This window comes from Rana temporaria, chromosome 4 (assembly GCF_905171775.1).
Source record: "Rana temporaria chromosome 4, aRanTem1.1, whole genome shotgun sequence".
Classification (NCBI taxonomy): Eukaryota; Metazoa; Chordata; class Amphibia; order Anura; family Ranidae; genus Rana; species Rana temporaria.
In genome coordinates, this window is record NC_053492.1 from 274,348,368 (window position 1) to 274,367,380 (window position 19,013).

The window sequence follows — 19,013 nt, forward strand, 5'->3', positions numbered from 1 at the left end:
TTATTGAGAAATACAGGCAGATACTTATTCATCATGCCATACCATGAGAGAGGCGTGTGATTGGCCCCCAAATGCATTCTGCATCAGGACAGTGGGTACCATTTACAAACCGCACAGCGTTTAAAAAAAAAAAAAAATGGCATCCACTGAAAATATGCCATTTTATGAAGTCATGTGGAATTTTAGTAGTGAAAGCCTGCAGTAATTTTCTGGCATCCTTAACCACTTAAGCCCCGGACCAAAATGCTGCCTAAAGACCCAAGGGGTTTTTACAGTTCGGGACTGCGTCGCTTTAACAGACAATTGCGCGGTCGTGCGACGTGGCTCCCAAACAAAATTGGCGTCTTTTTTCCCCCACAAATAGAGCTTTCTTTTGGTGGTATTTGATCACCTCTGCGGTTTTTATTTTTTGTGCTATAAACAAAAATAGAGCGTCAATTTTGAAAAAAATGCAATATTTTTTACTTTTTGCTGTAATAAATATCCCCCAAAAACATATATAATTTTTTTTTTCCTCAGTTTAGGCCGATACGTATTCTTCTACCTATTTTTGGTAAAAAAAAAAATCGCAATAATCGTTTATCGGTTGGTTTGCGCAAAATTTATAGCGTTTACAAAATAGGGGATAGTTTTTTTGCATATTTATTTATTATTATTTTTTTACTACTAATGGCGGCGATCAGCGATTTTTTTCGTGACTGCGACATTATGGCGGACACTTCGGACAGTTTTGACACATTTTTGGGACAATTGTCATTTTCACAGCAAAAAATGCATTTAAATTGCATTGTTTATTGTGAAAATGACAGTTGCAGTTTGGGAGTTAAACACAGGGGGCGCTGTAGGAGTTAGGGATCACTGTGTATGTGTTTACTAGTGTAGGGGTGTGTGGCTGTAGGAATGATGTCATTGATCGTGTCTCCCCTATAAAGGGGATGACGCGATCGATGCGCCGACACAGTGAAGCACGGGGAAGCCGTGTTTACACACGGCTCTCCCCGTTCTTCAGCTCCGGGGAGCGATCGCGACTGAGCGGCTATAAACAAATAGCCGCGCCGTCGTCCCGGATCGCTCCCCGAGCGGACCCGACCTCCGCATGTACGGGGGGGGGTCCCGATCGGACCCCCCACCCACATCTAGCAGAGGACGTACAGGTACGTGATTGTGCCTGTCCGTGCCATTCTGCCGACGTAAATGTACATGAGGAGGTCGGGAAGTGGTTAAAAAAACCCTATAAAAGGTAAAGGCATAATGAGCTAGTATGCACCGCACACTAGCTTATTATGAAATACTTACCTTAAATCGAAGCGTCGGCAGCGCATCTCAGTCACCGCCGAGGGAGCTGACATTTTCCCCTCGGCGTGTCTTCTGGGTTCGCGGCTCCCGCGCATGAGTCTAATTTCCGGCATAGAGCTCTGATTTTCCGGCAGCATCGGCCAGACCTTCAGAGCGCATGCGCCGCTGACGTCAGCGGCTGCATGCAAGGTGAATATCTCAAAACCGTACAGGATTACCCGTTGGATAAAAGTAATAAAAAAGGGGTATACAACCGATTTAAGAAGAAAAAAACAATGTGGGGTCCCTTCCAATCCATACCAGGCCCTTTGGGCCTGGGCTGGATTTTAAGGGGAACCTCTAGGCCAAAATGTATAAGAAAAAAACAAAAAACAAAAAAAAATGCATACCAATACCTTATCCAAGAATGAAGCCCCACAGGTCAGGAAAGGGGGAGTGGGGTGCTTTGTTGATGAGGAAAATGGCCTCTTCCCCACAACCCTGGCCAATGGTTTTTGGAGTCAGAGAGCGCGCCCCCCCCCCCTTATGAATGAGTATGTGGTACATAGAAAGCAGTTTTTGACAAGTCCTTTATTAAAAAAATATATAGATAATTGTCCCCCAATGTAGATCCAACGTCAATCACGATGAATGCTGGCTTTTGCACAGTACTGTATATTTACTATCTACAAACAAAAACTTAATACATTTCAAAGGATTGTGGTTATCATTCTGACTTCTTCAGCCTGAGCCAACAGGATATAAAACAAGCTTTTATCATCAAATTTGAAAACACATTGCTGATGTAAGAAGGAATCTAGACCTCAACCTGTTGGTTCAAAGGAGTAAATTAGCCAAATAAAGTGTATGTACTGGTATTCCAGGGTTTATTCAACCTTAATCCTCCTACCTACACTACTCCCACATGTCATTGTTAAATGTCTTCTGGCTCCTGAAACCAGACAGGAAAAAAAAAAATTACATGTACTGTGCAGGGCTCACAGTGCACTATAGGACGGGTGGATTTAAGAATTGTCTCCCGATTGAGCCCTGTGATAACATACAGTAGCTTCTGCAATAAGTGTTTTGGGAAAAAAATGTGTGCAAATGAATTCTGCTTAAATAAAATAGTTTAAAAACTGAGATTAGGCTTTTATATTGGTTTCAATTTATAAAATGCTTAAATAAACAAAAATATATCCGTAATTAGAAAAAAACGATAAAATAACATGTTACTTTCAAAATACATTCATGACATTCTGTATTTATTGAACCATCAATGCAAATGTCGATTTGTCTCCTTTTACAGAACATAGTGGAAGCAGAAAATGTACAAACCATATAGCTTTCCCTTTCAATTACATACAAAAGCGATATGCCTTTTTACCTTTCCAGCCTCTGCAACTCTTCCCTCATTATATTTTGGAGTCCCAGTCTCTCTAGGAGAAGTTCACACTGCACTTGGTACTGCTCCTGGGGATTATCTGGAAATGATGTATGCAGAGCATTCACCCCTCCTAGTAAAGCACCTCCCTACATTGAGGAAAGAGCGTTACATTGGTTTCCATTACTCACAGACAGCATAGTGGTTCACCATGACATGCATAATGATATATATACGATTTCTTACTGGAGAGCTCCTTGACTTTTAGCTTAGACTTAAAATGTACTTCCTTCCGTATGGGGTCACCATTGTCCTTGTGCCCCCGCCAATGCCTACTCGGGCTTCTCTCACTGTCTGAGGCCGAGAAATACCTCAACACCTTTCTACAAGAGACGTTGTTCCTTGCCAGGCTTCAGATAGCTAGAACCTGGATGAGGGGACCACCCCCTACCCTGCAACAATGGATTAGAGCTGTTAACGCAACCCTACCCTTTAAAAAGCTGCTCTATGTCCACAGGGGCTGCCCCAATAAATATCACAAAGTGTGGGACAGATGGTTGGGGGAGGCCTCCACCTGTGCTACTCCTGATGAATAAGGCTTCGAGCGGTGCCCTTTGAGTACTCCTGTCCATCGGCCTACAACTTTGCATTTTTCCCCATGTATTACCTTGCATATGTAGCTTGCTATTCCCTCAATGTGTCCGTTATGTGTGTATACCTGACATTGCATTGAATCCTTGCTTGTGGTGCATGTTGCACCGATTACTAATATGTCTGTAATCCTTTATCTTTATGCTTAATAAACGTCGTTTTTGATTTAAAAAAAAAAAAAAAAATGTACTTCCTTCAAATAATGAAAAAAAAAAAAAAAAAATCTGAATATCCCCAGAAGATGCAGTGAGTCCACCATGTAAACAATGCTTATCCCTTTAAATACTTGTTTTGAAAGTAAATTATAAAAATATCTGGGCCTCACTGGCCTGAAACTTCATCTACTTGAGTGTCAGATGTTTTCTTTAGACTCGTATGGGTCCAAAAACGGTGAGATTCTGAATGCCTATAGCATTGTCATAAAAGAAAAAAAGAAAACCTTCCAAAAACTACTGATAAACATACAGTAATGGAAACTTACATTTAAAGGAAACCTCTCATTAGCGAAATATGGAGGCTGCTACTGCTGACCTTATTTTGTGAAAATGCCTGGTGTCATACCAACTTTCTTGTGTGACTAACCTAGTGCAGATTAGGAAAAGAAAGAAAGCAAGAATAGCCTGTGTTTATCTCAAGACCTCTTAAACTTAACCACTTCAATGCAGGGCACTTTCCCCCTTTCCTGCCCAGGTCAATTTTCAGCTTTCAGCGCTATTGCATTTTGAATACCCCCAAAAATATTTTTACCCACAAGCAGAGCGTTTTTGGGGTGCTATTTGATCACTGCTGGGGTTATTTTTTGCGCTACAATAAAAAAAGACTGAAAATTTGGGGGAAAATTTTTTTTTTTTAGTTTCTGTTGCAAAACTTTGTAAATAAGTTGTTTTCTCCTTCACTGATAAGGCTGCACTGATGGGCACTGATGAGGCAGTACTGATTGGCACTGATGATGCACTTATAAGCAGCACTGATGGGTACCGATAGGTGGCATTGATGGCCCCTTATAGGTGGCATTGATGGGCAGTCATAGGTGGCACTTATAGGTGGCACTGGCAGGCATACTTGATGACACAGAGTGACGTCCTAATGGGCACTGATTGGCAGCCCTGGTGGGCTCACCTGGTGGTCTGAAGTGTATGCACAGGGAAATGATTCCTCTCGTGCAGGGATATGCAATTAGCGGACCTCCAGCTGTTCCAAAACTACAAATCCCATCATGCCTCTGCCTCTGGGTGTCATGCTTGTTGCTGTCAGAGACTTGCTATGCCTCATGGGACTTGTAGTTCTGCAACAGCTGGAGGTCCGCTAATTGCTTATCCCTGAGTCTAGTGGGACTTTAAAAGGTAAACTCCTCTACAAGTAAAGGCGTAAGGTATGAGTATGAAGTATTTATTAGGAATAACAGTAGATGAACACAATCTACAGTGTAAAAAATTTAAAAAAGGGAGAGGTGTACAAGATGCATAGAAATTGATGAATAATCATTACGCTCATAATCAAGCTTTATAAATACCGTCCCCCCCCCCTTTTTTTTTTAAGTGAGCACATTCCCTCTGTTCTGGGGGGAGGAGGAGAAGCAGCAGCACACCGAGCTTTCCAGTAAATGGCTCTGCAGCTGGGCGTGTCAGGACAAATCTGATCATTGAAGAGCAGATTGAGTTCCCTGCAAAGCTAGAGAACTGACCATGGTGTGTTCTCCTGCTTAGTGTGGTCAGTTGTTAATAGGAAAGCAAACGGGCTAGCAGGAACACCTGGGATTTCACACAAATGAAGCAATACAAAGAGAACAGGATACTTTTGCATATAAGTACATGGTACAGCAGGCACATATCAGCAATATGAAGTGTTGGGGTAACAAACACTTAAAACAAGTCAGCTGGGGCAGTTTTAAAGATTATATTTACTTGTGGGTAAGAAATACATTACATTATTATTATACAGGATTTACAGAACACCAACAGTTTGCACAGCGCTTTACAATATAAAAGGAGACAATACCGTTACAATAAAAATACAAGAGGGTTACGATGGCTTAAAATATCATAGGGTGGGGCAAATGATTCAAAGGTTTATAACTGGGGGGTGAGCCGATGACAGGGATAAAAGTTCAGAAGCACGATAGGTTTCCCTGAATAGAAGAGTTCTTGAGAAGTCCTGGATACAAGCATGGGAGGGGGAGACAAGAGAGTTTTGAGAGTAGGAGGTCTTTGGAGGAGCGGAGAGGATGGCTTGGGTGATATTTGGAGACAAGATCTGTGATGTAGCTTGGGGTAGTTGTGAATGGCTTTGTATGTTGTCGTTAGTATTCTGAATTTAATGTGTTGGGCAATTGGAAGCCAGTGGAGGGATTGGCAGAGAGGGGTGACAGACAGGACTCCATTTTGCTGTTTTACTGTGCCATGTTATCCAGACAACACACCTTTATGTCACCGAGATATTCTTTTGGTGTTTTCAATAAAGTATCCTTTGTTTATACAGTTATAAAAGGGAAAAAAATGTATTTCATAAACTAGGTATAACCCATGAAAAGGGAGTGAAAATTAGGTGTGTAAAATATGGTCATTAGTTACAAATAAGCTTGGATGTCCTCCAAACTCATATTTAATCAAACTCCTGCTTCAATGACATGCAGGCTGGGTTGTTCCCGGCCCTCGCAGCTCACATAAACAAAGTGAGGGTATGTAGGGTGGGAATGACCTTTCCTGCAGTTCATTATGGTAAAAGAAGAGCGCAAGTTCTAAGTTTGGATAGAGGAAACTAACTTTTCCCTGTGAGTAGCTACTGCTGTGTAACATTTCACAGAGCCTGCCTTCTGAACTACAGAGGTGCTGACAGGAGGAGTTTCAAAAGGTGATGTCAGTACAGGAATCACTGCTTGCAGGCAGCAAGGTACAATAGACTGTGTAGTGCTTATAAATTAAGATTAGACAGCAGAGGAGATGCTGCAAAGCTGTAGGGAATTCTGGAAGTGAGGAAAAGAGAAGACCAGCCGACAGGCAAAATTTATAACATTAAAGGAGATTTTTCAAGTAAGTTTATATTAGTATTGCTGATGTTATAAAATAAAAAAAAATAAAAAAAAAGAGTATGCTCTCGGGTTAGAACTCTGTTAACAAAATATACTTACTTGCATAGACGATTCCATTACTGATACCACAGTGATAGCATCTTCTATAGTCACAACATCTCGATACATCAATCTTGCATGGGCTGGAGAAAAAACAGATTGTTGTCAAATTAATCTTGTTATTACACATAGTGTAGAACACCTTATCAAATTTACACAGTTGTGTAATTCGAGTAAGCATATAACCAATGGAATGTAATCATTTTTACAGTTTCATTCAAAGTACCATAAAAAAAAAAAACACAAAACAAAAAAGGGGTATTCTGTTTCCTGTCAAGTAGTTGAGGCTTCTTACACTCATTTAGCTTTACACCCTCATTACGCATGCTCCATCTCTCCTTACCGGTTTTTCTTCTCAGTATTCCCTTCTATCTCTCAGCCCTGCATTGTCAGGTACTTTCTCTTTCCCGTCAGCAGTACTAAAGTGAGTCTGCACACAATCAGCTTTAGGGCCCATCTCTGAAGTTGGAGTGATCTCAAATGGATATCAAACTGGTGCCATTGACAAAAGCCTAAAGGATGTCAACACAGGTACTTATACCCTTTATTCACAACGTTCCTCTCTGCTCTCCTCACATATTCTTCATAGCAATAATACATTCTTCTTCTTTGTATCCGTTTCTCTCCACCTTTGTTGTCACCGTGTGGTGTACATTGACTCTGATTGTATGCTCAGAAAAGTGAAGGCAGTGAGCCACCATCGCTTACAGTACAGACAATTGCTGTGTGCACTCACATAAAGAGAGAAGCAGAAATGTTATGGAAACCAAATACCTCCCCTCTTAAGTCCTACTTAAAGTGGTTGTAAACCCCACTTTTCACTTTTACCTACAGGTAGGCCTATAATAAGGCTTACTTGTAGGTATAAAGAATATCTCCTAACCCTGTACGGTTTAGGAGATATTCCCCTCGCAATGCGCCGCTGATTGCAGCGCCGCATGCGCAGGGGGGATCCTCGGCTAAAGGGCCGGCCGCTGCCGGGAGTGACGACATCGCCGCTCCAGCCACTCACAGCGCTGGAGCGGCGATGCCGAAAGACACGCCGGAGCAAGATGACATCTCGCTCGGCGTGGACCAGGTAAGTTCCCTACACCTAATTTTAAGGTAAGTATTTCATAATGAGCTAGTATGCGGTGCATACTAGCTCATTATGGCTTTTACTTTTCAGGTGCAAAAAAACAAAAAACAAATGCGGGTTTACAACCGCTTTAACAGAAGTTATGGTTTCTGTACACTATGGCCCGGATTCACAGACATTGGCACATATTTATGCCGCCGTAGCGTATCTTCTTTACGCTACGCCGACGCAGCGCAGAGAGGCAAGCACCGAATTCACAAAGCACTTGCCACCAAATTTGCGCTGGGTTTCTTAGGCGCAAGTCCTCGTACGTGGAAGTGGGCGTGAGCCATGCAAATGAGGCGTGACCCCATGCAAATGTGGGGCCGAGTGCCATAAAGATACGAATAACGAATGGCGCATGCACCGTCCCGTGGACGCATCCCAGTGCGCATGCTCAGAATCACGTCGGAACTACTCCCTAAGATACGCCGGTCGGATGAAGCCTATTTTCAGGCGTATCTTAGTTTCTGAGTCAGGCGCACAGATACGACGGCGCATATTTGCACTTACGCGGTATATGTCGAGATACGTCGGCGCAAGTGCTTTGTGAATCCGGGCCTATATTGTTAATGGCCAGCTAGGCTAAAACAGACATATTAAATAAAACAGTTTTATAATATCAAGCGGCATCTATAAAACAATCCTGGACTGGATGCATAGTTAGGCTCACTGGCTTTGCCCAGTATCCTCATGCCCAGTATCCTATAATGAGGAATAAACCCCTTATTTATTGATCTGTGATGGAAGCGAGATGTACCAATACCATATGTTTTAGGAAGGCTCTACTGTGTTTAGCGCTCTTATAATGTGATACATTATGGAGGGGAATATACACTATTTTTTAGTTTGCAGTGATTACAAGTCCCATGTGCAGTCATCCCACACTGGATGACTGCACATGAAGAAATATAGACTACTATTTAAGTTTGAGAGTCAGACCCTAGGGTAAAGAACATACGTGTAAAATGAATGGTGAATGATGGTCAGAACACTATTTCAGTGCAGCAGTCCCAGTGTAAGCCTCACCTTCAGCAAGCCGTATCAAGCTCTCCAGTAGACGGATTGTGGTACGCGCTGCATTTCTACTATCACTCTGTCGTTGAAGCTGATAGTAACGCATTAGAATCATGTTGGCTCCTTCAGACATCTTAGGCTGCAGGGTCTTTATTAAGCAGAAATACGTTTTCATCTTTTCCATGTTCCAAAGCTTATCAGATTTGTGGCTGCAATCTAATAAACAGAAAAGAGTGACATTATATATAAATGTGTGAGCGCTGCTACTGATACAATACAATGCTGTGTTCCATAGTCTAAGCAAAACAGAAAATGTATGAATGTGTGTTGAATCATTGTGTTGCCAAATGTATGGCTCTCTGCAGCAACCAATCTTCAGTAAATACATAAAATACCTTTAATAGCTAAATATGCAAGTACAGAGTAAAATTAAACACACAATTGTCTTCAACAGGCCATTTAAAAGCTTGATACATTTATAAAAGCACTGCATATTTGTATACCTTTATTTTCCAGTATAAAGGAGGAAATAATTTTGTCCCAATCTTCATTTTTTGTATCCAGCAAAACTAGAACCAGATCAAATCTACTAAGCAGAGGACTAGCCAGTGCTACATTAACAGAGATGGATTCATTTGGGTCATATGCCCCCTTTGGATTCGTTGCAGCAAGGATGGTTGTTCTGGTATTTAACTTGCACACCAACCTGAACAAAAACAAAAAAATTATCAAAAGAGAAAAAAAAAATATTGTTGTGAGCTGTACAATACTCCTATTTTTCTCTTGAATAATACAGTAAGAAGATGCATATAAACAGATATACAGTAACACATTCATTACTGAAATTTTTCATATTGTGAAAGAGAATGTTATGCCGAGTAAATTGATACCCAACGTGTCACGCTTCAAAGCTGTGTCCGCTCGTGGAATGGCAACAAACTTTTACCCTTAAAAATCTCCATAGGCGACGTTTAAAAAAGGTTGCATGTTTTGAGTTACAGAGGGGGTCTAGGGCTACAATTATTGCTCTCGTTCTAATGATCACAGCGATACCTCACATGTGTGGGTTGAACACCATTTTCATATGTGGGCACTGCTCACGTATGTGTTCGCTTCTGCGCGCAAGCTCGTCAGGACAGGCGCTTTAAAAAAATATTTTTATTTATTTAACTATTTATTTTTGGGTCACTTTTATTCCTATTACAAGGGATGTAAACATCCCTTTAAGAGCATTGTGCAGAAGTGACGTTTTGACGTCGCTTCCATCCTGCAGTGGTATGGAGATGGGTGGCCATCTTCCCCTCACTCGTCTCCATACCCAGACGGTAAGAGGACGCGAACGCCTCTGCCTCTGCTGACGGCTCCGGTAAGTGGCGGAGGGCACCGAAGAGCGGCAGGGAGTTGACTTCTACCACCGCCGATTAAAGTGATCTTGCGACATATCCGCTGCAGAGACCACTTTTATCCAGTGCCAAAGAAACATTAAAGACCATCACAACAGTGTGGGGTCCAATTGCGACGCCAAGGTTTTACCGAGGTTAAAGAGTTGGTTGAAGAATCTGACAAAATAAACTAGTAGAACTAAAAGGCACACTTTTTTTTTCAATTTGGATAGAGTAAGGGAGGGTTATAAACTCCTGTCAGTTTATTTTTTGCCATCTGTGTCTCATTGGGGAGATTTACCTTCACTTCCTGCCCCATAGCCAAAACAGGAAGTGAGAGGAAATCCCTGCAAATTAAGAATCCTTTGGGGACCCCCAGCTCACCAAAACTAGTGGAAGATTTCACCTACCGTATTTATCGCGGTATAACGCGCTCCCGCGTATACCGCGCACCCCTAATGTGGCCCCCAATCCTGTGGAAATTTTGTTTTTGTTTTTTTGTACTTACAGTTTTGGTGTCATGCGCGGCGTCCATCGGCGGCCTCGTCGGGTCCGGCGTCCTTCTGCGGCTTCGGGTGTCCTCTTCGGCGGGTCCAGCATCCTTCTGCGGCGGGTCCGGTGTCCTCTTCGGCGGGTCCGGCGTCCTCTTCGGCGGGTCCGGCGTCCTTCTGCGGCGGGTCCGGCGTCCTTCTGCGGCGGGTCCGGCGTCCTTCTGTCCCGGTGTGAACTTGTCCTGGGGCGAGTCCCGAAAATGTTGCCTTGTTAAGGACAGCAGAGTGCTGCCGGGCGGGGTGGGAACCATCACATGCAGCAGACTCACAGATCGCTTCCCCACCTGCAGAGCTTTTAAGCAGCTTAGGGCTCTGATTGATACAGCTACCATCTTGATCATTGTCAGATTTTTTACTTCTATCTTTAGACTTTTAGATAGAAGCAAAAAAGTGCTGTAAGCTGACAAAGATCAAGATGGTATCTGTTTTTTCATTTAGCACTGTCCTAACTTGGGCAGAGCAGTTTTCAACTTAATTTATCACCATCACTTAGGCATGTCATAGACACCCAATTCTCTGCCCTGCTGATGCTCAGTCCTCGGCCCTGCTGGAAGCTACCATACATACTACGGACCTCTGGGGGCCCCACTACATACTACAGATCAACCCAGCCACTTTTTCTTATGGCGATGCTCCAATTTATTGTTATAATTCCTGTATACATAGATATAGGCTGTGAGAAGAATACTGTTAATGTTTAAACTGTTTTTTTGATTATTTTGAACTTGCTATATGTAATATTATGTGGAAGACATTGTGCTGCCCTTTTGCCCCAGATCTCTCTTTCAGGATGCCACCGTCTTTTCATCACTCAGTGCATGGATTTAAGGCACCCTGTCCCTATGTAGTGCTCTGAGTATTGTTCGGCCGACATTGCTTGGAACACTGACAACGTTTTTTTACGTTTGTCTATTCTCAATTCCATGCTGTGACCGCTAGAGGCGTAGTGCACGGCCCCTATGGACACCCAAGGGCTTCATTATATGAATGCCCGTTTTATGCTTTTGCCCATGTTGCCCTGCTTTGGTGTGTGCCTACACCGCTTTCCTTTGTCCCTGCCTGTCTTTCCATCCTAGCTCCTTACATCTAGGAGCTATGACCGCCAGCTCATCAGCTGCCGTTCAGTTGCATCATCATGACGTGGCATGGCTGCAGAGGATTCTGGGGATCAGCATCTTTCTTGTCCACGCTCGCCTGTGAAGTCAGACGCCCGGGCGAGGATGGGGGGGTTTAAAATGCCGGCTTCTCTCTAGCTCCAGCGTATTGGAACATGGGGGCAACCTCAACTGACTTGCCCTCCATACAGGTACATGAAATATGGCTATCTGCTCTAGCTGGCTCTCTTAAAGCGGAGGTAAACCCATCGATTTTCAAAAAGCAGTTACATTTCCGGCATGCCGAGATTGCTAACTGTCACATTGGTTGTGCTCTCAACCAAACTGTCAAACCATCCAATGGCTGGTGTCATAACTGATCACATGTGCAGCACCATGGCAGTTGAAGATTAAACATAGGCCAAGATGGCAGCTTCCTTGGCTGAAAATGATAGGTGGGTTTACTTACACTTTAATATGTGGAACTTGCTTGCTATTTCTTTTACTCTCCAGATGTTATGCTGGGCTTTATGTTAAACATCCTGCCTTTTTTTCTTTTCTGAATATATAAGTGACATTTAAAGAATTTTGACTGACTTTACCTACTGGCTTGATTTGGCTGCCCAGCATGGATCACGTTTGTGTGATATATATATATATATATATATATATATATATATATATATATATATATATTGTGAAGGTGGGACTCTGTGCTATGGTAAAGATTGCTGGTTTAACTACTTGGTAACCGCCCTATAGCCGAAATACGGCTACAAGGCGGTTCCCTAACTCTAGGAGGGCGTCAATATACGTCCTCCCAGAGAGTCGGAATTGCGCGCCCGAGCGGGCGCGCACACGCGATCACCGGCGCTCGCTGGGTCCACGGGACCCGCAGCAACACGGATCGCGGTAAGGAGCCAATGGAAGCGGCTCCTTACCACGTGATCGCGCCGTCCAATGACGGCGCGATCACTTGTAAACAAACCGGCGTCATGTAATGACGCCGGTTCCTCCCTCTCCTCTCTGTACCGTTCGGTACAGTGTGAGAGGAGAGGGAGGGGGGGGGGGGGGGAATCGGGCGGCAGCAGCAGCCGCCGCACTGTGGGCTGGATCTGTGACAATTGCAGTCACAGATCCAGCCATCCCTGCGCAATACTCTGCAGTAAAAAAAAAAAAGATAAAGTAAAGTAAAGTGCAATACTCTGCAATACCCCCCATACTCTGCAATACCCCCCCCCCATACTCTACAATACCCCCCCCCATACTCTGCAATACCCCCCCATACTCTGCAATACCCCCCCCCCCCATACTCTGCAATACCCCCCCCCCATACTCTGCAATACCCCCCCCATACTCTGCAATACCACCCCATACTCTGCAATACCCCCCCCCATACTCTGCAATACCCCCCCCCCATACTCTGCAATACCACCCCCCCCATACTCTGCAATACCACCCCCCCCATACTCTGCAATACCACCCCCCCCCATACTCTGCAATACCCCCCCCATACTCTGCAATACCCCCCCCCATACTCTGCAATACTCCGCAATACCCTCAATACTCCGCAATACCCTCAATACTCCGCAATACCCTCAATACTCCAATACCTTGCAATACGTCGCCTATGGGGATTTTTAAGTAGCAACGTTTGGCGCAATTTCACGGGCGTGTGCAATTTTGAAGGGTGACATGTTGGGTATCTATTTACTCGGCGTAACTTCATCTTTCATATTATGCAAAAACATTGGGCTAACTTTACTGTTTTTTTTTTTTTTAAGCACAAAACAGTTTTTTTTTTAAAAACACGCGTTCAAAAAATTGCTGCGAAAATACCGTGCAAGATAAAAAGTTGCAACAACCGCCATTGTATTCTCTAGGGTATTTGAAAAAAAAAGCATATATAATGTTTTGGGGTTCTATGTAATTTTTTAGCAAATAAATGATGATTTTTACATGTAGGAGAGAAATGTCAAAATTGGCCTGGGTGCTCCAGAACGCCTGATGGTGCTCCCTGCATGTTGGGCCTCCGTATGTGGCCACGCTGTGTAAAAGTCTCACACATGTGGTATCGCCATACTCGGGAGGAATAGCAGAATGTGTTTTGGGGTGTAATTTGTAGTATGCATATGATGTGTGTGAGAAATAACCTGCTAATATGACAGAAACTAGAATTTTTTTTTTATTTTTACAGAATTTTCAGTCTTTTTTCTTTTATAGCGCAAAAAATAAAAACCGCAGAGGTGATCAAATACCACCAAAAGAAAGCTCTATTTGTGTGAAAAAAAGGACAAAAATTTCAGATGGGTACAATGTTGTATGACTGAGTAATTGTCATTCAAATTGTGAGAGCACCGAAAGCTGAAAATTGGTCTGGTGATTAAGGGGGTTTTCGTGCCCAGTGGTCAAGTGGTTAAGCCATATTTTAGAGAGAAGGGCACACTGATTGCACAGCTGTGTGTTCAGCGATTTACTTCTGACCTGACTATAGCTCAGGGCCCCACCCTACAGACAGGAAGTCTGTCCTGGGAATCAGGTGAATTCCCAATCTCTCTGAGAGAAGTCAGGGGCTGTGTGCATGTCTGCAACAGGCAGATGTCATTAACCACTTAAGGACCGCCTCCTGCACATTTACATCGGCAGAATAGCACGGCTGGGCACATGCACGTATAGGTACATGCTGTGCTATTGTCCAGCCGTGGGTCACGGGTGCGCGCCCGCGACCCGGTCCGAAGCTCTGTGACCAGGACCGCGGGACCCGATTAGCGCTGGGCAAGTCGGCCCCCGTAGCTGAAGAAGGGCAAGTCGGCCCCCGTAGCTGAAGAACGGGGAGAGCCGTGTGTAAACACGGCTTCCCCGCTCTTCACTGTGGCGGCGTCATCGATCGTGTGATCCCTTTTATAGGGATACATAATCGATGACATCACACCTACAGCCAGGTGATCAAATACCACCAAAAGAAAGCTCTATTTGTGGGAAAAAAAGGACGCCAATTTTGTTTGGGAGCCACGTCGCACGACCGCGCAATTGTCTGGTAAAGCGACGCAGTGCCGAATCGCAAAACCTGGCCGGGTCCTTTAGCTGCATTTTGGTCCGGGTCTTAAGTAGTTAATGATTGAGCAGCAAGACGCTGACTGGAGTAAGCAAGGTTTGAGCTTATCTCTAGGAAACTGTTTGGTTCTGAGGAACAGACCCCCATGGCCTAGGCTACAGGCCTGAAACAGCCGGATAGCAAGTATGACAGCCAGGAGGCTAAACTGTTGATTTGGCAAGATACAGGAATGGTAGAACCCCCTGCGAGGGCTGCTATTGTATTTGTGAACTTTTATGCTTTTAAATAAAAGTGGGCTACCAGGCCCTTAAAAACTCAGTTCTGGATTGGCGTACTCACTGGAAAAACGCATCTATCGCTGGAGTCTAATAACCCCAATCTTAATATATATATATATATATATATATATATATATATATATATATATATATATATATATATATATATATATATATATATATATATACACATATATACACATATATACACATATATACACACACACACGTATACATATTCCTTTTTCTGTCCTTTTGATAAAACTGCTTTTTTTTCAAGGTCTGCTGACTTTCTTTGGGAGACTCGCTTTGATAACCTGTGGGTTTGATTCCAACCGCATGTTAATTGGCTTCCGCCGCAAGTTCCTTTAATTACTACACATAGATAGTAAGCCTGGTTTTTCAACAATCCAGATTATATGATTTTTATGGCATTCTGGAGAATAGCACTCATTAGGCTCTCTGGGCCAGATTCACAGAAGAGATACGACGGCGTATCTCCCGATACGCCGTCGTATCTCTCAGAGTATCTATGCGACTGATTCATAGAATCAGTTACGCATAGATAGCCCTAAGACCCGACATGGTGTAATTGACTTACACCGTCGGATCTTAGGATGCAGTACCTCGGCCGCCGCTGGGTGGAGTTTGCGACGTTTTCCTGCGTTGGGTATGCTAATGAGCATTTACGGCGATCCACGACGGTTTTCGCGTTCGTTACGTCGTCGCTAATAATTTTTTCCCGTCGCAAATTTACACCTGCTTTAACATGGCTTAACTTTAGTCGAGTTAAAGTATGGCCGTCGTTCCCGGGTCGAATTTCAATTTTTTTTTGTTTTGGCGTAAGACGTCCGGGAATACGAATGGACGCTACGCACGTCGCCTTTCTAAAAAATGACGTCACATCGCGCAAAGCACGTTGGGAATTTCTAAACTGAGCATGCACAGTACGTCCAGCGCGGGAGCGCGCCTAATTTAAATGGTACACGCCCCATTTGAATTGGGCGGGCTTGCGCCGGACGTGTTTACGATACACTGCCGCAAGTTTACAGGTAAGTGCTTTGTGGATCAGGCACTTACACTGAAAACTTGCGGCGGTGTAACTTAAACGGGTAACGTTGCGCCGCCGCAAATGTATGAGAATCTGGCCCTCTGATCCTTACAGCTGGGTCTCTTTTCTCACCATGCGGCCGAGCGCTGCCTTTACACAGTCCTGGAATTTTGGATAAGGACTTCACACTGCTTATGTGGAGCCATGTTCTGATTCCCCTCAATTTTGGCTGAATAAAGGTGGGTCCGTTGTGTTTTTCTGGAGCAACTGTTTCAGCACATGTCTATACTCATATGTAAAATTGTATCATGTCATTTGTATGTAATTATTTGCTTATATGTTGTTTTTTGCTTTTGATAGAGCTGGTTGTCCTGCAACAATTCATGGTCATAGTGTAACCCCTGATGAAGCCAACTTGGCAAAATATATAGGGAAACAACACTATACCGGACCATTAGTATACTTCAAGTCGGGAACTCCAGCGACCCAGACAATTCAATAAATGTGTAATAACATACATGTTTTTAAATAATTTGTTTATCATGTGATATGTTCAGTCATTTCATGATATTTTAATAAATACTTAAAAATTATTATGATTGTGATGTTAATAATTTAACAATATAGCACCGCTGCAATATAATCCCACTGTCCTCTTCATCTACATACTATTTAACTGGGATGAGGTGCGCTTTGATTCTTTTTTTTTTTTTTTTAAACTACAAGGATCCTTCCTACCTTTTGTACATTCCCTATTTAACATTACAACATTCTACACTGCAGGTCCTCTCAGACTTTAACCACTTAAGGACCTTGCCTGTTTTTCAGATTTGGTGTTTACAAGATTAAAACCGTTTTTTTTTGCTAGAAAATTACTTAAAACCCCCAAACATTATATATATATTTTTTCTAACATCCTAGAGAATAAAATGGCGGTCATTGCAATACTTTTTGTCACACCGTATTTGTGCAGCGGTCTGACAAGCGCACTTTTTTTGGAAAAAAAAAATCACTTTTTTAATTAAAAAATAAGACAACAGTAAATTTAGCCCAAATTTTTATATTGTGAAAGATAATGTTACCCCGAGTAAAATGATACCCAACATGTCACGCTTTAAAATTGCGCCCGCTCATGGAATGGCGTCAAACATTTACCCTTAAAAATCTCCATAGGCGACGTTTAAAAAATTCTATAGGTTGCATTTTTTGAGTTACAGGGGAGGTCTAGGGCTAGAACTATTGCTCTCGCTCAAACGATCGCGGTGATACCTCAGTTGTGTGCTTTGAACACCGTTTTCATATGCGGGCACTACTCACGTATGAGTTCGCTTCTGTGCGCAAGCTCGTCTGGACGGGGTGCTTTAAAAACATTTTTTTTTGTTTTACTTATTTTTAATTTATTTATTTTATAAATTTTTACACTAAAAAAAAAAAAAAATGGGTCACTTTTATGTAAAGATCCCTTGTAATAGAAAAAAGCATGACAGGTCATCTTAAATATGAGATCTGGGGACAAAAAGACCTGACCCATATTTAGACTAAAATGCAAAAAAATAAAAAAAATTGACATTTGAAAAAATGACAACAAGAAAATGTCCCATTTAAGAAGCATGGGCGGAAGTGAAGTTTTGAGGTTGCTTCCGCCCTGCTATGCCCTCACTTGTATCCCAGCCGAGCAGGGGACAGGACCAGATTGCCTCCGCTGCTGCCGACGGCTCCGGTAAGCGGCGGAGGGTGCGGGGGAGCGGCGGAAGGCCCTCTCCCGCCGCCGATAATGGTGATCTCGCGGCGAATCCGTTTACAGGACCACTCACTGAATAGATGGATATCTCGGTTATGGCAGCAGTTGCTGCCGTTACCGAGATATCCATCTTTAAAAAAATTACGTATATCTACAGTGAGGGGTCCTTAAAACCGCTTAACGACCGCCGCATGTATATGTACGTCGGCAGAATGGCACGTACAGGCACATTGGCGTACCTGTACGTCCCTGCCTAGACGTGGGTCGGGGGTCGATCGGGACCCCCCCCCCCCGGTACATGCGGCGGTCGGAAACCCGCGGGGAGTGATCCGGGACGAGGGTGCGGCTATTTGTTTCTAGCCGCCCCCTCGCGAACGCTCCCCGGAGCTGAAGATGTCAGACCTACAGCCACACCCCCCCTACAGTTGTAAACACACACTAGGTGAAACATAACTCCTTCAGCGCCCCCTGTGGTTAACTCCCAAACTGCAACTGTCATTATCACAATAAAGAATGCAATTTAAATGCATTTTTTGCTGTGAAAATTACAATGGTCCCAAAAATGTGTCAAAATTGTCCGAAGTGTCCGCCATAATGTCGCAGTCACGAAAAAAATCGCTGATCGCCGCCATTAGTAGTAAAAAAAAATTTTTTTTATAAAAATGCAATAAAACTATCCCCTATTTTGTAAACACTATAAATTTTACGCAAACCAATCGATAAACGCTTATTGCGTTTTTTTTTTTACCAAAAATAGGTAGAAGAATATGTAAAAAAAAAAATTATATATGTTTTTGGGGGATATTTATTATAGCAAAAAGTAAAAAATATAGAATTTTTTTCAAAATTGTCGCTCTATTTTTGTTTATAGCGCAAAAAATAAAAACCGCAGAGGTGATCAAATACCACCAAAAGAAAGCTCTATTTGTGGGGAAAAAAAGACGTCAATTTTGTTTAGGAGCCACGTCGCACAACCGCGCAATTGTCTGTTAAAGCGACGCAGTGCCGAATCGCAAAACCTGGCCTGGGCATTTAGCTGCCTAAAGGTCCGGGGCTTAAGTGGTTAAACTACACCCAATATTTAGAAATTTAAACCATGCACACTTTTTATCTTACATTGTTCTATAGACACGCCCATAATGGATGCCCCACCCCTAATTGGGGTAATGCCCAACCTACAGTAGCGTTCTGGACACAAAGAAAAAAGTGTCCCTAAAAATGTGGGCAACTATACTAGAATTGCTAAATGTCTCCCTAACTACCCTCCCACATGCTTTTGGGGATGCTCAG

General features: G+C 43.1%; 1 protein-coding gene across 3 annotated transcripts in view; it reads right to left on the bottom strand.

Annotated features, from left to right (window-relative positions):
• The window catches only part of MCM9 (minichromosome maintenance 9 homologous recombination repair factor), a 113,914-nt gene that overhangs the window by 5,857 nt on the left and 89,044 nt on the right, over nt 1–19,013 (bottom strand). For all 3 annotated transcript variants that reach the window (XM_040350317.1, XM_040350315.1, XM_040350316.1), the window contains 4 exons: nt 9,075–9,277; nt 8,584–8,787; nt 6,438–6,520; nt 2,663–2,808 (listed from right to left, as the gene is read on the bottom strand). In XM_040350317.1, the coding sequence (XP_040206251.1) occupies nt 2,663–2,808; nt 6,438–6,520; nt 8,584–8,787; nt 9,075–9,277 (636 nt within the window). The remainder of the gene's footprint in view (nt 1–2,662; nt 2,809–6,437; nt 6,521–8,583; nt 8,788–9,074; nt 9,278–19,013) is intronic.